Source organism: Genypterus blacodes, unplaced genomic scaffold, assembly GCF_046128005.1.
Source record: "Genypterus blacodes isolate CSIRO-AG114 ecotype Tasmania unplaced genomic scaffold, CSIRO-AGI_Gbla_v1 ptg000022l_1, whole genome shotgun sequence".
Taxonomy (NCBI): domain Eukaryota; kingdom Metazoa; phylum Chordata; class Actinopteri; order Ophidiiformes; family Ophidiidae; genus Genypterus; species Genypterus blacodes.
The window spans coordinates 3520324-3538447 of NW_027466835.1; the positions used below are offsets into that span (position 1 = coordinate 3520324).

General features: G+C 40.6%; 2 protein-coding genes across 3 annotated transcripts; one reads left to right on the top strand and one right to left on the bottom strand.

The window, feature by feature from the left end:
- Positions 1-1837: 1837 nt before the first annotated feature.
- LOC142992285 (nuclear GTPase SLIP-GC-like) lies at positions 1838-14168 on the bottom strand. 2 transcript variants are annotated; one of them, XM_076142643.1, is made up of 22 exons: positions 12478-14168; positions 11514-11569; positions 11106-11180; positions 10606-10715; positions 10186-10291; positions 10006-10086; positions 9826-9922; positions 8988-9201; positions 8712-8900; positions 8375-8563; positions 7656-7834; positions 7324-7417; positions 7169-7250; positions 6962-7083; positions 6365-6541; positions 6117-6271; positions 5892-6009; positions 4997-5105; positions 4723-4856; positions 4559-4640; positions 4315-4439; positions 1838-4259 (listed from the first exon to the last, which is right to left on the bottom strand). In XM_076142643.1, exons 3-21 carry the CDS (start codon positions 11170-11172, stop codon positions 4357-4359), a joined length of 2388 nt encoding a protein of 795 aa, XP_075998758.1. In that variant the 5' UTR covers positions 11173-11180; positions 11514-11569; positions 12478-14168; the 3' UTR covers positions 1838-4259; positions 4315-4356. The 2 variants fall into 2 exon arrangements, with proteins under 2 accessions (XP_075998758.1, XP_075998757.1); XM_076142642.1 differs by having other exon boundaries at positions 1838-4230; positions 12478-14166.
- On the top strand, positions 13173-17997 carry LOC142992597 (E3 SUMO-protein ligase ZBED1-like). Its single transcript, XM_076143083.1, has 7 exons — positions 13173-13235; positions 14299-14538; positions 15971-16094; positions 16179-16318; positions 16404-17469; positions 17564-17827; positions 17990-17997. Exons 1-7 carry the CDS (start codon positions 13173-13175, stop codon positions 17995-17997), a joined length of 1905 nt encoding a protein of 634 aa, XP_075999198.1.
- Positions 17998-18124: the final 127 nt, after the last annotated feature.

Here is an 18124-nt window from a genome sequence, read left to right on the forward strand (position 1 = left end):
TTGTTATTTTCCTCTTCTAGGGTTTGTCAAATATGACAAAAAGTGGGGAATGTTGTGCAAAAATAACTATCTGTGTGTATGTATCAACAACCAATCAAATGTGTTTAAATTAATCATATATAAATATATAATCACCAATGATCAAACATTTAATAACCAATCAAACCAATCAATGTGTTTAATGAATCAAATCAATCCTGTCACAGTTCAGTCATCCAGCTCTCAGTGTTTTTCCTTTGATCCTGCCTTAGCCCCACTCAGCCTGCCAGCCACACCCACCTCGCCAGTCTTCTTTACTCACCTGTGCACACACCTGCTTCTCATCACATGCAATCAGCCCAGCACATATATTCACCAGCTCCACACTCACTCCTTTGCCAGATTGTTCTTTGCCATGCAAGACCTTCCAGCATACTCCTGCCTGTCTTCCCGGTACCGACCTTGCCTGTCCCCGATTCCTCTGCTTTGCCTGCCTCCTGAATTCCCAGGTATCCTGACCGCCCGCCTGTTCCTGACTTCCCGCCTGCCTGCTCCTTCCTGGTACCTTTGCTGCATCGACTGCCTGCCTGCCCGCTCGACCAAGCGCCGCCTGTCACTGTGTTTCTGTGCTGTCTGCCGGAGTGTCAGTAAAACCGTTGAACTGTACCAGTGATTCTGAGTCCTTTGTACTGCAATTGGGTCCATACACCACCCGTTACACAATCCTGCAGTGTGATATACAAAATGATGTGTGACTTGGGCCTTCACCTTTTCCACATAAACCTGGAGATTGTTTAAGATTTCATTATGCCTGTTGTCGCACTCTCCGGCCTTGGGTCGGGAGAGGCGCCTGTGTACCTCTGTGCTGTGACTGGGAGTGGACACCCAGAGGCGCCTCTGACAGTGACGCCACCAGGTGGGGGCCAGGGCTGGCCCCCCCTATGGATGTTGCCCTTCCATCACTGAAACTCTGGAGTTTCAAGGTCGCCTTGGTACTGCTGCGCAGCGCAGGTGTGGGGGGATGGGCGCATTTTCTGTTGAATATCATACCTACTGCAAGAAGCAGCATCTCAACTTTTACCCGAGGTTCCGCTTAACACTAAAACTCCGGAGTTTCAAAGTCGCCGTGGTACTGCTGCAACAGGACAGTGCAGGTGACGAGGGGGGATGGGCACATTTGCCGTTGAATATCACACTGACAGCAAGAAGCAGGCAAGCAGACTCTCTACTTTTAACTGAGGAGGCTTGTTTGTAAAATTGTTGAAAGGTATATATTCCTGTATATTTAACAGCTTTACCAAGACTTTTGGTGTAACTTGCAATTGTTAAACCATGCTCAACGTTATAAATGCAATGTATAAATGTAATTCTATACTTTAAATCTCGGAATTTTTGAGTCTCTGCTCGAAAAGGGCTAATAGTCGCTAACGGCTCATTAGCTACAATTTGTTGTCATTGTGCATCGTTTTATCAAATTGCAGACTGAAGAGAACGTTGACAGACATCACTTATTTTAAGAAGAGAGGAGAGACCGAGCCGACGGCGGAACGGCAGCAGAGGGTGGTGAGGATGGACACGCAAACACCAGCAGCATTGGTAGGACAGCACAGTGACGACGAAGAAAAGGCAACAGCAATGGTCAGTGACAGAAGAGACGCAAAATCAGCTGGACCAACAGGTGAAGTTATTACTGAGTGGACCTGAAAATTATATGGATGGCTTAGCTAGAGAGTAATGCTATCTGAATAAATGTGTGTGTCACACTTCGCCCTCGAGTGTGGGTAGTGAGCCTGGAGGCTCACTGGAAACGGTGTAGCTTGACCTTAAAATGTCCAAAAAGTCACCAAAACAGAGTCCATTGGATGCGAAAGATGACGTGGTTTATTGTCCTTCAAATACAGTCCAGGCAGTTTGTGAGCAAAAAGTAACTCAAAATTACATCCGTGAAAACAATACAAATAGTTACACCGTGCCAAGCAAACCACCATTGAGTCTACACAGCTCCACAGCCTTTCTCGGACTGCAGAGGTAGTGTACAATCCCTCCATTTAAAGGCTTGGCCCCTCCCACTGGACCGTACCACCTTTAATCGGAATCAATCACATAATCAATAAACCCCACGGGCAATTTAGCATACCAGAAATCATTATATATTGTTCACACTTATTTACCACACATACTCAATCCAGAAATAAGCTTACAAACCCCTTTTACCCCGCATTGGTTAGGGTTCACTAAGATGGACTGAGCATGCTCCCCACAGGCCACTCAGGCACTACAAAAGGCCGCCTGCAACAAGGCTCGGGTCCTTCATCCCTGCCCATCACCGGGAAGCACTGTGGTAAAAAAACAATTAGGCCTTTCCAATATTCACCTAATAAAGTGATACCCCTAAACAATAACTGTGTTTGTGTGTGACTCTGCAAACTGTATGAAAATAACTAGCACAGGAAACTTCAGATGTAACGTGTAGCTCAGTGTGTGCACCCACCAAACTAACTATAGTATGCTACCTGGCTAACATGTGGTCAGTATATTGAATGATACAGAGGTGTGCTAATGTAGTGCGTTACCAGTGGCAGGGGAAACTGCCACAGTGTGGTTATAGTGTGTCTACATTGAGTTAAGAGTCATGACAAAATAACTTTAAGCTTTCTGATTCATGTTCATTGGTAGTTGAGATTGAATAGTCTGAATAGAATTTTGTATAGGCTGATATTAGAGGTGTAGTCAAAAGTTACTTTGCAAAGGGGCTGGCTATTCATATTGGTATTATTATTTTTATATCATTATAACTGAGTTATCCGTGTTTCATCATAGATATCTCCCAGTCAAGAGCAGAACTGAAGAACTTCCCCCAACCCTATCAAGGGTTATAGAAGACGGTGCTTCTCTAAATACTGGTATAATGTAAATAAGGTCAATAATGTATATAAGTTTTCATTTACAAAACTATGCGGGAACAGAGAAAAAAAGCTGTATTGAACAAAATTGCAGGCCAGTAAAACTTGAATAGGCTTGTTCCCAGTAAATGTTTGGTTCTGTACAATAAATAATGAATGTACAATACTCCTTCACATTAAGTTTTATATTTGTATTTTTAAGGAAAAGGAGTAGTCTATTTGAAAAAACAATGACTTGACTAACACATATGTATGTATGTGGGTTTACATCACGGACTCCCATCTAGGACAGGCTTGTAACGCGCCTCAGACAAGACTTGGCTAATCGAGCCCATTTATTTGGCAGCTGGGATCCTTAGTGACCGCATGCTCTTGCTGACGTCGACCCTGGCGGGAATTGGACCAGGTACCTTCTGCCTAAGAGGCAAGCACCTTACCTGCTAGGCTACCAGGGCGGCCTACTTGACTAACACATATACAGATACAAAACACATTAAAACAGGATTCTTGTGGAACTGTAAGTCAACTGTACCGTTATTAGTCTATCTAGCCTTTATACAACAACAGCGTCATAAGGCGTTTGATTTTGGTAGGCCCCCCCTAGATTTTCAGTGGCCCCATCTGGACCCCCCTGGGAAAAATTTCTGCAGGTGCCACTGCAGTAAGATAACAGTTAATATCACTCATGTGTGGACACTTAGCCCTCTGCGCTCAATAAGTATGCATTTCATTCTGTGCACTGATTTAAAATCAATAACCGTCATATATATATATATAACCATCATATGAAATATCCCAAAGGACCAGAACAAATGGGTCCAGGCAGCACAACGCTAGAACAAGACAAGTAAAACTCCCTAAAACCCTTAACATGTAAGATAAAACCCCTTAAAAAAACACTTAATATGTAATAAAAAACACCCTAAAACCCTTAACTTGCCAGATAAAACCCCTTAACAAAAAACGTAATATGTACTGAAAAACACCCTAAAACCCTTAACATGCAATATAAAACCCCCTAATAATAACCTAATATGTAATGAAAAACAGCTTAAAACCCTTAACATGCATTATAAAACCCCTTAATAAAAAACTTAATATGTACTGAAAAACACCCTAAACCCTTAACATGCTATATAAAAACCACTAATAAAAACCTAATATGTACTGAAAACACCCTTAAACCCTTAACATGCATTATAAAACCCCTTAATGAAAAAACTTTTAAAAAGTAATGACAAATTCTCTGCTGAACATCAGAAACATCTTCGTGGATAAAGCACAGCTGAAGTCCAGAGGTCCAGTTGGTATTGACGTCTCTGCTCTCCCTCTGGGATAGAGAAGGAACCTGGAGTGTAAAACCACAATCTGAAACAGCTGAGTTGTGACGAGGAGTGATGATAAAAGTTACTCATACAGCTCATACAAGTACCTGTGTATACATGCATATGGCCTCTGGTGACTTCATCCTTGTTCATTTAAATTCAAAAGTGGCCAGAACGCTTCTGCTCAGATTATGGTGGTACAGCTTCACCCTCTCATACTCCTTTATAACATCTGAAAGAAAGAAATGTCGTTAAATTACCAGTGTCCAAATAGTTTTGGATGACTCCTTAGAACAAAAAACATTCTTAATGTAGCGCTCATATTTTAGTGAGCTACAGCACATAAATGACCTGGGATTGAGTCATCATCCGTTCTCAGTGACAGCTCCATTGATTTCCTCAGCTCTTCTTCCAGTGTCTTCAGGATGCGTTCCTAATTCACCAATGTAATGAAAACCACTTAGACAAACACTGCATTCTGAGGGTAGAGGAATTTGTTGTATAATGTGACCAACCTTCAATTCGTTCAGCTTTCCCATCATCACATCCTTAGTGTCTCTGAACATGTGAGTCTTTGAGGAACACACATGCATAATAATTCCGTTCTTCATTTTTTGCAGTGATCCTGTCCCTTTGCAACGAGCTGCGGCTGCAAAAAACAAACAGAAAAGCGTTGTTCAACCTTTATCAAATTTTGTTTTGCTGCTTAACTGTTTTAGAGTGACCAAATACTACACATGTGTTTTTGTTAAAATGTTAGTTATTAGTTATTTGCCAAGACCTTGTTACCTTCATAGCATTCCTTCATGGATTCCATAATTGCCTTAGCCAGGCATGCATAGATCGTTTTCTTTTCCTCACGGATGATGCTAATGACTTTTGCCTTTAATTTCTCTTCCTTGTAGAGTGAATATAAAACATGTTAACACTCAATCACTTATATATTTACATAAACATTTGTACACATGGGGAGAGTAGAAAAGAGTAAAAGAACCTTCATTATTACTTAAATGAAAGTTGCAGCACTTTAGGATTTAAATCAAATCATCAAAGATAATAAAACTCAGTTAGTCAAAAATCTTTCATCTGAGTGTTAGAGCGAATTCACCACAGAGACTCACGGACATAGAGTTATCAGTTTATTATGGCTGGTTCACTCTGTCCCACTACCTGCAAAGCAGAAGAGAATGTCTCCAGGCTGGTACCAAATCCATATAGTTAGAGCCTAACATCTGGTGTATCTCAACCCACTTGAGACAACAAGCTTCTTCCTCCTATGTCAGATTTACACCTCTTAACTTAGAGGGCACCACAGATAAGAACTCTGGACAGCCATATATAATACAGAGAGAAAGGTGAACACAAGTTCATCCTCATGTTCATCCGAACACATATCAGACATATACCACCCCAACATTACACATATGTTAACATTCTGTACTTTCCTGGTCAATACCATAAAAAGCCTTATGACACTGAGCTTATTGAGAAATGAAATGTCCAAGTTAATTCATACTGTGGTCTGTTGGTTAAATTACAGTGGATTACACGTGTAAATGCTTTAGGATTAAGATAATATATAGACCAGAGTCGTCTGTGAATGTTTGGGTACAGATGTCTGTCTCTGATCTTTACATGAAGCATGATAATAGAATAAATTTGATAGCATCAATAACATTTTTACCTCTGTGGTGAGAAATGTCAGCTGCAATTGGACGTCCTGATACTTCTCAGTGAGGCTCTTTGTGTCAAGTGAAAGGTCAGCAATGACATCATCAAATGGTCCATGTTTTGCATTATTTCTGAAACATGACAACAAGAAAGGTCCAAGTGACAGGCTTACATTATGATAACATAGTATGTATGTAAGTGGTCCAAATTATCATCTCTGTATTAAATGATTTCTTACGGGAAGGTCTTCTTGAACTGCTCATCGATGCTCTCAAACATGTGCTCACATAACTTCCCATTCAAATTCAATTCTGGGTTCTTTTCGGGGGGTTTACAGGCACCTCCGTTTTTTACAATAGACTTCAGTGATCTATGAAAGCTGCTGTTATCTCTCTGAAACAAGTAAAACAATGAGACAGTTAAGACAGTTAATATTAATGTTATCAAATAAAACATTTTGTATGAATTGAATTATCATCTCAGTACGTTTTTGTTTAAGAAGTCGTCCACGATGCGTTCACACGACTTTTCAGATGTGGTAACTCCCTCACTGAGGCAGGTTTTAAAAGCTGTGCAAGCCTCCTCTATGGCTTTTCTGACTGTATCAAGCTGATCCCTCAGCTTTCCTTCAAGGGCTGTGTATACTTCGGCTCTTTTACCAGACTGAAAATCAAACAAAGCATTTCCAAAGGTACATTACTAAAAGGACCAAAACCACCAAAATTTATATTGTGAGTGCAAACACAGAAATGTAAAATGATGACATATAGCCTGAGAACATCTCTAAGGTAAAACAATACACACTACTGCTTTACTTTACTTAAGTTTACTGCTCCAGTAACTGCTCCCAGTTAAGTTCAGAAATTGAGTGGCTAAAATGTCTGTGCTGGTGAAAATACATGTAGAGACGTTAATATTAGTTACCATTAACATGTCTGCATACATGTAATGCTTTTGTTTTGTCATTCATTATTATGCAAACTGTATTGAATTAATGCAAACTGTATTGTTGCTTTTCCATGTATTTTGTATTTATTTCATTAAAATGAGGACACACAAAGAAAATGAATCGCATGAACCCACCATTCCTGCACGACCGGCTCCAAGCATCAGAGACAGAATCCCATAAGCTCCAGTGACATAATTGCATGTCTTTGAGTGATGATCATTGAGATTTTGCAGAAATTGCTGAAGTTTGGGTATTTCTGCAACATTGTTATGTTTCAAAATAAGATTTCATTTAAACTGTTTGTGTTTTTGGCTAAAGGTACAATAACAAATTTCACATACCAGTGTCATTTTTGCTCAGATGCTTCTCTGTGAAGAACTCGTCGGAGCTCACCGTAAACACTTGGAAATCGCTGAAATTGCTCTGAAAAAAAGCAAAGCATACAGCTGTAGACAAACGTTCATTGCTACATTCCATGTTAGTTGGTCAATCTTACCTTGAGCTTGTCTTCTTGTGCAAATGCCTTCAATATATCTTCCTTAGCATCCTCGTTGGCCTGGAGTATGACAGCACAGGCTTCATCTTTCCCCCTAAAAATAAGAGTGGAAAGTGTACTGCTCACAAATTGGAGTGATGCCTCATACTTTCAATCGTGCAACATCATCAACAGTCTTGTATCATCATCTTTGTTCTTTTGATAGAAACACTTTTGCTTGGGTGTTATTCAAGAGAGATTGTGAGAGTGAGAGAGAGAGAGAGAGAGAGAGACAGAGATACAGAGACAGAGACAGAGAGTGTCTTCTTGTTGTATTTGTATCGGTGCATTACATCTGTTCTGCATTGTCGATGGCTCGATCAGACTTGGTGGCGATGAAGAGAATGCGCTCACACTCTCCACCGTTGCCCATGAGGCTGATGGTGCTGTTCAGGATATTCCAGGCTTCTTTATCATCTGCAGCTCGTTCCATGTCAGACACAATCCACACTGTAGAACAACTTTCGACAAGCTAAAGGAACACAGCAGAAAGGCCTCACTATGATTCCTGAAAGCAATTTGCAACATTTACTAATCTTGGTATTAGTAGAAATAATAGGATACTACAGTATTTTAACTGAATAGAAATACTAAGAAAGGATTAATTAATTACTAAGACTAATATCACTGTATTAACACACCGGCTACATAGTTTCCAGATGACAATACAAGACATTCATCCATTATCTATCACCCCTTATCCACTAGTGGGTCGCGGGGTCGCTGGAGCCAATCCCAGCTGTCGGCAGACGAGGACCAAATTGTGAATTGTGAATGACAAAGACTTTGGATGCAGTCTGTCTGCATCCAAAGTCCGACTTTGGACTGCGGGAGGACGCCAGAGTACTCCACGGGGAGAATATGCAAACACAGAAACACAGAAAGGCCCCTAGTCTCGTACCAACAACCTTCTTGCTGCGGTCAGCACTTGTGCTGTGAGGCACAAGTGCTGACCACTGAACCACTGCCACAATACAAGACATAATAAACCAAATAAATATAAATGTATTACCCCTCTCCACATTTCATCTCTGCTTTTGTTACGGTCTCCACTTCCAGGAAGATCCACAAGTGTGACATGCTTCAGAAAATCATTATTTGGCAGCTTGAGGGTCACACACTTCACTAGAGGCCAGTACTGCTTTCCTCCTACCTTGCTTCTTCTTGTGTATGCTTTAAGAGCCTCTGATATCGCAGCTGCCTGTAATACACATTACAAGAAATTACAAAAATGCTAATAGGTTTATATTTGTTCAAGTGACATCAAACTAAAACAAACTGAAATGGCTGGATTATAAGTACATCTCAATGTAAGAAAATCAACTCAATAATGCAATGCATTTACTTACCGAATGGCATGTGATAACTTTCGTTTCAGAAGTGAGAAATTCTGGAATTTCTCTGAAATGCCTCTTCTCCATGGCTTTCTCACGGTTTGCTGGTTCTTCAGCATATAGTGCTTGGAGCTTTTCACTTACATCGTCATTTCTCTGATCATCCTTGTGCCTATAGTAAGACCATAATTCATCTTCCCACTCCTAAAACATAAATGAAACCAAGTGAACCATAGGTCACATTTTTTTTATCAGATTCTGGGAAAAATAAACATATTCTGCTCATTTTACCTCCTTTATAATGAACTCAATGTTTGCCTCATACTCGTCGCACATGTTGGCCTCCACCTTCGTCATGACTGTGGTACATGCTTTGCCTCTTCCGGTGGGTAAGAGACCTTGCTCCCCAAGAACGGCGTTTATCAAAGAGCTCTTTCCAGCCCCACTTCTACCAAAAACACCAATCAGCTTCCTCTTGTCAGTCTTCAAATCATCGATTTTATTCCTGTTGTACAAGAGTTTAAATACCTGTTAATTCATTGATTGGCCAAAAATACAAACATGATGTGTGGAAGTCAGGAAAAATATCATCTATGAAGCCCATTCAAGTGTTCTTTAAATATACCGTAGACATTACTCTATCTCAGTACTCCATCTCACAAATGAAAACGTAGTTTGCATGTGTTGTTCTCAAGCTGTGTGGCAGGGTTCCCTCATAGGACAATATATGACACTTGTGTCTTTTATGTTGATGTCACATAAAGGGGAGGGGAGGCAGAGGCAGTGGCAGTGGCTCAGTGGGTAGTGCTTCCGCTTGGGAACCGGAGGGTCGCCGGTTCAAGCCCTTGCCAAGGTGCCCCTGAGCAAGACACCAAACCCTGAATTGCTCCCCCCTCTGCAAAGGGTGGTAATGTAATGTAAGTCGCTTTGGATAAAAGCGTCTGCCAAATGATCGTAATGTAATGTAATAAAGTTTTAAAGCGTTATGTACAATACGCAAATTCGGAATTGACAAGGTGTACATTTAGTTGGATTTTCAAGACTTAGTAAGCAGTCACTTCACATTTCGTACTATAAGTTAGAGTGTTTTACTGGAAAGAAGAAAAGGACCCTAAAATGAAATACTTACTTCAGAAAACCATTGAGCGTTGTTTCATCCTGCAACTCAAGTGTATCACAGACGGATGACATGATTTTCATCACTTCCGACATTGTCTTTGAGTGTTCTGTTTGAATGAAAGCAAAGTCATTTCATTATGAAAACCTTTGCCCTTAGCGTCGCTGTGTGTACAAATGGTTCTAGTAATACCTGCAATAGTTTCCACTGTAGAATTACATTGCCGTTTAGGTGGCAAATGACTTGGTCCAGGCTGAGCCGACGTTCTCTTTCCTATTAAAATAAAGTAGATTTTCCATAATAAACCAGTTTCATTGCTTTAAAAGACATTCATTAAATGTCATTCATAAATGTCTTCACTGTGACACTCACCTGGATTACTTGCAGTACTTCCAGAGTGCAAAAGCTGAAAATGATCAAAATATATTTGGTGTTCCTGTTGGCTTTGTCCTCGAGGTTTACAAGCTTGGAATTGGACCTATAAACAAAGTGAGCCCATTCAGCAACCATTACTTAACACTGTGTATATATATATATAGTAATTGTATTTATATATATTTATATATATTTATATATATATACATTTGTACATTTAATTATAAATGTACAAAGTCATAATTCAGTCTCTGACCACACACACATCACTCCACAGTATATATATATATATATATATATATATACATATATATATTAATACCTAGTTATAACCCTGATACGAGACAAAGGTTCCTGCTTGTGTGCAAACATGCTTGTGTGCGCACTACAAAGAACGTTAATCTTGAAGAGCATTACCTTTAACTCTTTCAGGTTCTTCTTGAATTTTCTCACGCGACCTCTTGGAATCAAGTCCTTGATTTCTTTAACACCAAGAGCCAATAAACTCTCTGTGTCAATTTTTTTTTCTGCAATTCAAAAGTAGTCAGATGAATATTGATCATCAGGCAATATTTCCTATTAACAAAATGAGGTCAATAATTGATGCATATATTGATTTTTCATATTGTACCACATGTTCTTGTGCTACAGTGTGGCTAAGTGATTACAATTTAATTAACAGGACATCTGCTCTATATCTTTATTACAAATGGTGGACTGTACTAGGAAACTTCATCAATTCTATGCATATTCTTTTATATTTGTTGTAAATATTTCCAACTTTATCAACCCCTTGTGAACATTTTCCACAAGGCCTCCTCTTGCAACTCACTAATCTGTGTATTGATTGGTATTTAATTATTGGTAGCGTCAACTCACAACAGCGCAAAACAGTAATGTATCTGGCTATAATTTACCTTTAAATTTAACAATCAAGTCACCGAAGCCCCACTCTGTCAAGTTTCTGCAGACGAAATTATCCATGTTGCAGACTGGAAATGTTAAAAAAAAGTCAAGTCAAAGAAATTGCTATTATGTCTGACCCAAACATTATTGGTAAACATTGGTAATTTTGCTATAGTCAGCTTGCTGCAGGCTGGGACATGTTGGTTTGTTTTGACCTATTTATACTAATTATACTGCTACTTTGGCCAAAAGAAGCCAATAACATCAAATACTCTCACCTCATTTAAATATGATTTAAATACAAGTAAAATTCAGCCATTACGAAATATACTTGGAAAAAAGTCAGTTTGCTGCTGATGTTTATTTAGTAAAGTATCAAAAAAGTAGCCTTTCTTACACAAAAATGAGTGTACTTATACCTTGTGCTTCAGTCTTTAGATGAACAAACTGTTTTCTCAGCCAACTCTCCTCGTTTCTTTAAGACACAATACAGAGATGTCACGATGAGGAAAAGCTGTTACCAATCTCAAATTTCACTTCACTTCAAATCAAACCATTTCTATTTGATTTAGAGGACAAGTTGGAAGCTTCAAGATCTCAAAAACTATTAGAAGAATGTGAGTGACGGATATATTCATTAAAGGAGCGGTGCTGAGGGCTCATTAAAGAGGTGAAGCAGGGCGAGCCTTGATTCAGCCAATCACATGTTGCGTTCAGCTCATTGCTCATGAACATTTATGATGCAGTCATGCGCTAAGAATGAGTCTCTGGCACCGCCTTTTATTGTTTCCTGATAGCAAACATGAATCTTTGCCATGGTTCAGGAAGCCGCGGGACTTCATTAACCGTCGACATTCAGCCCCCAACACTGGGGAACTGTTTTAGAATGTACTTTGTAGCGGAGTAAGTAGCTGAGGTCGTAGGAGAGTAATATATAATGTTGTAGCCGCTTTGATGTGTGCTATATGATATGTGCGTGTGCGTCCTGTTGTTAGTTTGTGGCTTTCTTTGTTTTACATTACGAGCTCGATTTTGTATTCGGTGCACCCGGTGATTTTGGGTAAAGCTTTCAAACGCATATCAAATGGAGGACCTCGTTCTTGCATCGTGACGCGTTGGAAATGCCTTCAAAATTCAAATTCCCTCAAGTGGCCTTTCTTTGTTGTTCGATTGCCACTACATATAATATAAGTAATAAATATCAAATGTCCCTAAACATAATAAGGTACTTAACTTCTTTGGTGACGTCATTCTATTTTCTATTCTATTCTATATACTTATCTTAACTTATACATTTATAAACTTTGATCTTATCTTATTTTGTATTTATATTATATTTTACACAGAGTATTCGGTTAGAGATTGGCCTGTTGATGTACTTACATGCTGTCTTTATCAGTGTGAAGCTGTTACCCCCGTCTTCTCTGCGCTCTGTTTGGACGTGATGGAAGTACACGGCAACACAAATAAATAGCGCGCGACAAGATCTTTGTTGGTTGCGTTTCCGCACTGTGTAATAATCCTCCTCCTCCCCCTTTCGGTAACCTCTTCCCTTTCCTTGAAACAGAAACTTAATTGTACCCTGAGCTGTAGTATTCACCGATTTCATCTTTAACTACCTAGAACAGGGGTGTCAAACTCAAATACACAGTGGGCCAAAATAAAAAAAACTTGACAAAAAAACTGGACTACAATTGTGCATGTTTTCCCTTCTCTCCAGATATATGATGATCAACTTTTTCATGTGGAAACATACTTAAGATTAGCTTAAACATTCAATCTGGACCAAGCACAGCTTAATATTATAAATAGGCTCTTATTTTATTTGAATGCCCTTTATTGCTTTGCACTATCCATGGGGACAAAACAAAGTATGAGCGTATGAGTATCAGGAGTATGAGCGGTCCAAATTCACTCGTCGTGGCTGCAGAGGGGAACTAAAAGGACGAAGTCTGCGGATCAGGAGGAGGATATTTTAAACAGCCTGAACGACGGTGAACGCAGTGCGAACGTTAGCAGCAACATAGTGTGAAGTGTCCACAGCACCGGTAGCTGGCTGCGAAAAACAATACGGAAAAATGACCCGAGTTACAACAACCTGGGATTCAGCTGGAGCGGGTCGGAGGACGAGCCAAGCCACGGTGTGTGAGGATCACGCGCGCGCACACACACACACACACACACACACACACACACACACACACACAGCAAGTCCATGAAACCATCGCATCTCAAACGGCATCTTACAACAAAACACACAATGCTGAAAGACAAACCAGTGGAGTTTTTTGTACGCAAACGTGATGAACTGAGGCAGTCCAAATGCGCAATTCAGTTCCGTGGTGCACCTGTGGGTAAAGCACAGGAGGCTTCTTATCGTGCCCATAGCGAAAGCCGGTAAACCGCACACAATTGCAAACAGCTGTGTTTACCATTAGCAAAAGAGATGGTACACATAATGTGTTGCGAGAAGATCGCCAAACAGTTAAATATGGTGCCACGTTCAAATGACACAGTGTCGCGGAGAATAGGAGCCATGGCGGATGACGTTTTGACGACACTGATTGAACGCAATAAAAATAGTCGCTATTATTCCATCGAACTGGACCAGACTACTGATGATGCAGGTTTGGCCAATTGACTTGTTTATGTCAGATATGAGCATGATGGTGCAGCTTAGGAGGACTTTCTGTTCTGTCAGGCCTATAAGAGTTATAAATAGTTGCCAAGATGCTGTGTGTTTGAAGTACAGTTGGTTGTGTTTTTGATTTATGTTCTCACATCCTGTGTGTGTGTGTGTTTGTATGTATGCGTGTTTGTGAATGAAATGCAGTTGTTATTAATGTTCTCACATGCTGTGTGTCTGTGTGTGTGTAAGAGGCACTGCCCCATATAGGAGAGTTGTTCATATGAGAGTGTTCGAGTACCAATTTGTACAATGTGGCTGTGACTGACAAAGGCCAAAGTAAATAATATTCTTGAGGAATAAATTTGCTTCCTGTGTGCATTTTGCATAGCAGCTGAATAGGGTAGGCCTACGCTACTGTATTTAAACATCAGCCATAGTGGTGGTACTTGGAGAGCCAAATATTTTCTGAGGTGGTACCCGAAAAAAGTAAAAAGTTTGAAAACCACTGTACTAGACCATGACATATAGAATATTGTGTGCGGCCGTCGGCTTCTCTGTCTGGATTGCATCAACAGGTGAAAGCTGTCCAACGGCCTACCGCATCAGGACCACAGCACCCCTTCAAACCTGGAGACTGGGTGCTGATCAAGGACTTCAGGCGTAAGCATTGGAAGCAGCGCCGCTTCCGGGGATTCCAGGTTTTACTGACCACCCACACGACACTGAAGGTGAAGGGCCGGGTCACCTGGGTCCATTGCAGCCACTGCAAGAAGCTTACATTGGACGGCGCGCCCTCTGGGAAGCCGGCTGGCGAGGTGAAATAGTGTTCCACTGACAGGATCACCTGCTCCAACTGCACTACACCCACACACACTGGCAAGTTCTATGTGTTTTATGTGACCACAATTCTGCCCAAACTTGAAAAACTGCTTGATCAATCGTTGAAGGATGCAAAGGACAACTCAATTCTTCTTATTCTGTGATTTTATTTTCTTGAAGATGTTTTGTTTTGGTTTGATGGTTTCAAAGACATAAACAGAATAGTGGAATAGGTTGATAACCTTGGAGATAAACAGAAAAGACATGCATTAGTTTTCACTACCTCAAATAAACACCAATAAACACTTTTCTTTACAGTATTTCTAAAAAATAAATGTATGCTAATGTGTACTTGACTCTCGAAGCAAACGAGGTCATTCAAATTAACATAGGATTTCAAACTAGTTAATGATTAAAGTAACAATATACATACTTAACTAAAGTTTCAATAAAGTACATAGCTTCAATTAGCATAGGCAAAATTCAATTCAATCAATCCAACTCAAATTGCATGTGACTTACTAATTCAATCAAAAGGGCATGGAGAAGCATGACATCAATACATCATCCACATTCAAAGTTGTTTTATCCTACCAGTTGCGTCTTCTGACTGATCAGGAGCTGTGGTCGTGTTCCGTGTCCAGGAGCAGGTGAGAGAGCTCTCTGAGCAAGTGATGTGACATTTGAAGCGAGGCTCCAAGGCTTGTGTCGAGCAAAAAGGGGCGTGCCAGATGAAGCCCCGGTTCGAGGCTTGTGTCGTCACCGTAAAAATCACCTGACTGATGACAAACGAGGCCTCGGATGCTGTGGGACACGTCATTGGTTCATTTTGAGTGTCGTTACGGCATAAAGAGGGTTCGAGCCTCGCAGCACTTCTCGTGGGTTTTGAGTTTGCGTTTGGTGTTGGTGAGACGTAGGTTGTGCGTTGGTTAAGTGTTAGTGGTTAAAGTTCAGTAACTATAGCATAGATTATATCAGTTATTATTATTATTATACTGCATTAGATTAGATTATTAGGTTAGAATAGTGTTTAGTAGGCTAGTTGACTAAGTCAACTAGCCTACTAAACACTATTCTAACCTATATAGCAACTAGTGTTGCTATATATCTATATTACCTATACATCTATATTATTATCTACATTAGTATATTATTATCTATATTAGTATATTATTATCTATATTATTATTATAGAGTATAGACTAATTGTAGACTACTTGTGGGCTAGGTGTAGGCTAGGTAGGCTTCTGCCTATCACCATGGAGCCACCAAGAAAGAGGAGGACTTCTCTTGTCTGGGAACATTTTGAATTGGTAGCTCAAAACAAGGTAGGTCACAATTGTATTTGAGTTTCATAAAGTCATCATTATTATCTCCTCCATAGCCTACATATAATCTTTCCTTATGTGTTTCATTGTCATAATGAAGGTAAAGTGCTTGCTGTGTCACAAGGAGCTCACTTACAGCAACAACACCTCCTCCATGATCAGGCATTACAGAGCAATACATGAGAATGCCCAGTCTGCTGGCAGCGGTCCAGACACCAGTCAAAGTAATCAGTCAAAGATCATCTTTCTTGAATTATCTATATCATGTGGTTGGCCCATATAATGTTCCCCATTACATTTTGTTTCAGATTTCAGAAAGAAGATGGTGGATGACGCCCTTCTTAATATGGTCATCAAAGACTCCCAACCCTTTACCATTGTGGAAGATGTGGGTTTCAAGGAGCTCATTCATGTACTGGATCCTACATACGTTCTACCAACCAGGCAGGTGTGTATGGTATGTGTATTAAGTGTTTCATTGCTACTAGAGCATGAAATTAATATAGGCTAACTATTCATATTTGTGTTTACAGTCCCTAAAGGCAATGGTGGACAAAAAGTATGAGGAGGCTAAGGAGAAGGCCAAAGAGAAACTCCAACAAGTTGCTTCTGTCAGCCTCACATCAGACATGTGGACGTCCATCAACATGGAAGCATATCTTGCAGTGACCTGTCATTTCATCGATGGAGAGGACCAGCTTGGGACCATTTTGCTTGGGGTTGAGCATTTTCCAAGCGCTCATACAGCTGACAACTTGGCTTTGGCTCATACGAGGTTCATGGAGGAGTGGGGCATACAAGACAAAGTCAAATGTCTGGTGACAGATGCTGCTGCCAACATGATTGCATGTGTGAACCATTTGAATGTCAGACATGCTCTCTGTATTGCACATTCTTTGAATCTAATAGTCAAAAAGTCCTTTGATGAAGTTCCAGGTCTGTCTGAGTTGAGAGCCAAATGCCGCAAGATGGTTACTTTTTTCCGAACCAGCACCACTGCAAAGGAAACGTTGACCCAAGTACAGCGGCAGATGGGGAGACCTGTTCTGAAAATGATAATAGAGGTGGACACGAGGTGGAATAGCACATACAGCATGCTGGAGCGCCTGTATGACCTTCGAGAGCCAGTTGGAGCAGCTCTGGCCTCTCTAAGGACCGAAATAACCCTGCCAACATCTTTGGAGTATGCCACCATCAAAGAGACGATTCAGGTTCTCGGTCCATTTCAGCAGGCTACCGTAGAGCTTTCCGGGGAGAAATGGGTGAGTGCATCTAAGGTGATACCGATGCTGAAGATGCTAAGTCACACTACCCAGGCCAAGACGGACAGCCTAATGGCGAACATGGCAAGGCAACTTGGTGCCAATCTGGTACGCCGGGTCATAGACCGATCATTGAAAGCAGAGGCAATAACAGTTATGACCATGCCCACTCTCCTGGACCCCAGATTTAAAAAACTGGGATTCTTGAGCTCCACAAAACTGGATGACGCAATAATCAGGCTGAAAGGGAATTGTGCTGAGATTATTAGAAGTTCTCCCTCTTCAACCCCCATTCAGCTACCAGAGACTGCACAATCAGACCAATCTTCAGACAATAGTAAGTCTTTCTTTAATGTAGTTTATTGTTGTCATTGATTGTTTGTTGTAATATCAATCATTGATAGATTTTTTTTTCCCTTGTACACTCATAGGTGACCTTTGGCATCTGCTGGATACCACTGTGGGACAGAGCAGGCAGAGCTCAAGTGCAACAGCTGACGCAACAATTGAAGTAGACCATTACTTGAGTGAAGTAAACCTGGCAAGGCATGAGGATCCGCTCATCTACTGGAACAAACAAAAGCACCAATATCCCCATTTGTATCAGCTGGCACTGGCATTTTTATGCACTCCGGCCTCCTCAGTGCCATGTGAGAGGGTATTCTCCAAGGCTGGGGAGATTGTGTCCAAGAAACGTAATCGCCTAAAACCCAACACAGTTAAAAAGCTTATTTTTTTGAACAAAAATCAATAATTTCTGTCCTTTTTCCATACTGCTCTGTTGCAGTTTGTCCTTCACTCCCAGTTCCATAAGCACTCTTGCACTCCCAGTTCCATAAGCACTCTTGCACTCCCAGTTCCATAAGCACACTTGCATTCAGTGTCAGTCTACATTGATGCCTTTATTTTGAGTGTTCAACATCATAACACTCAACTAATGATATTTCCATGCAAACACACACTTTTATATTCATTGAGACACAGTGGCAAAA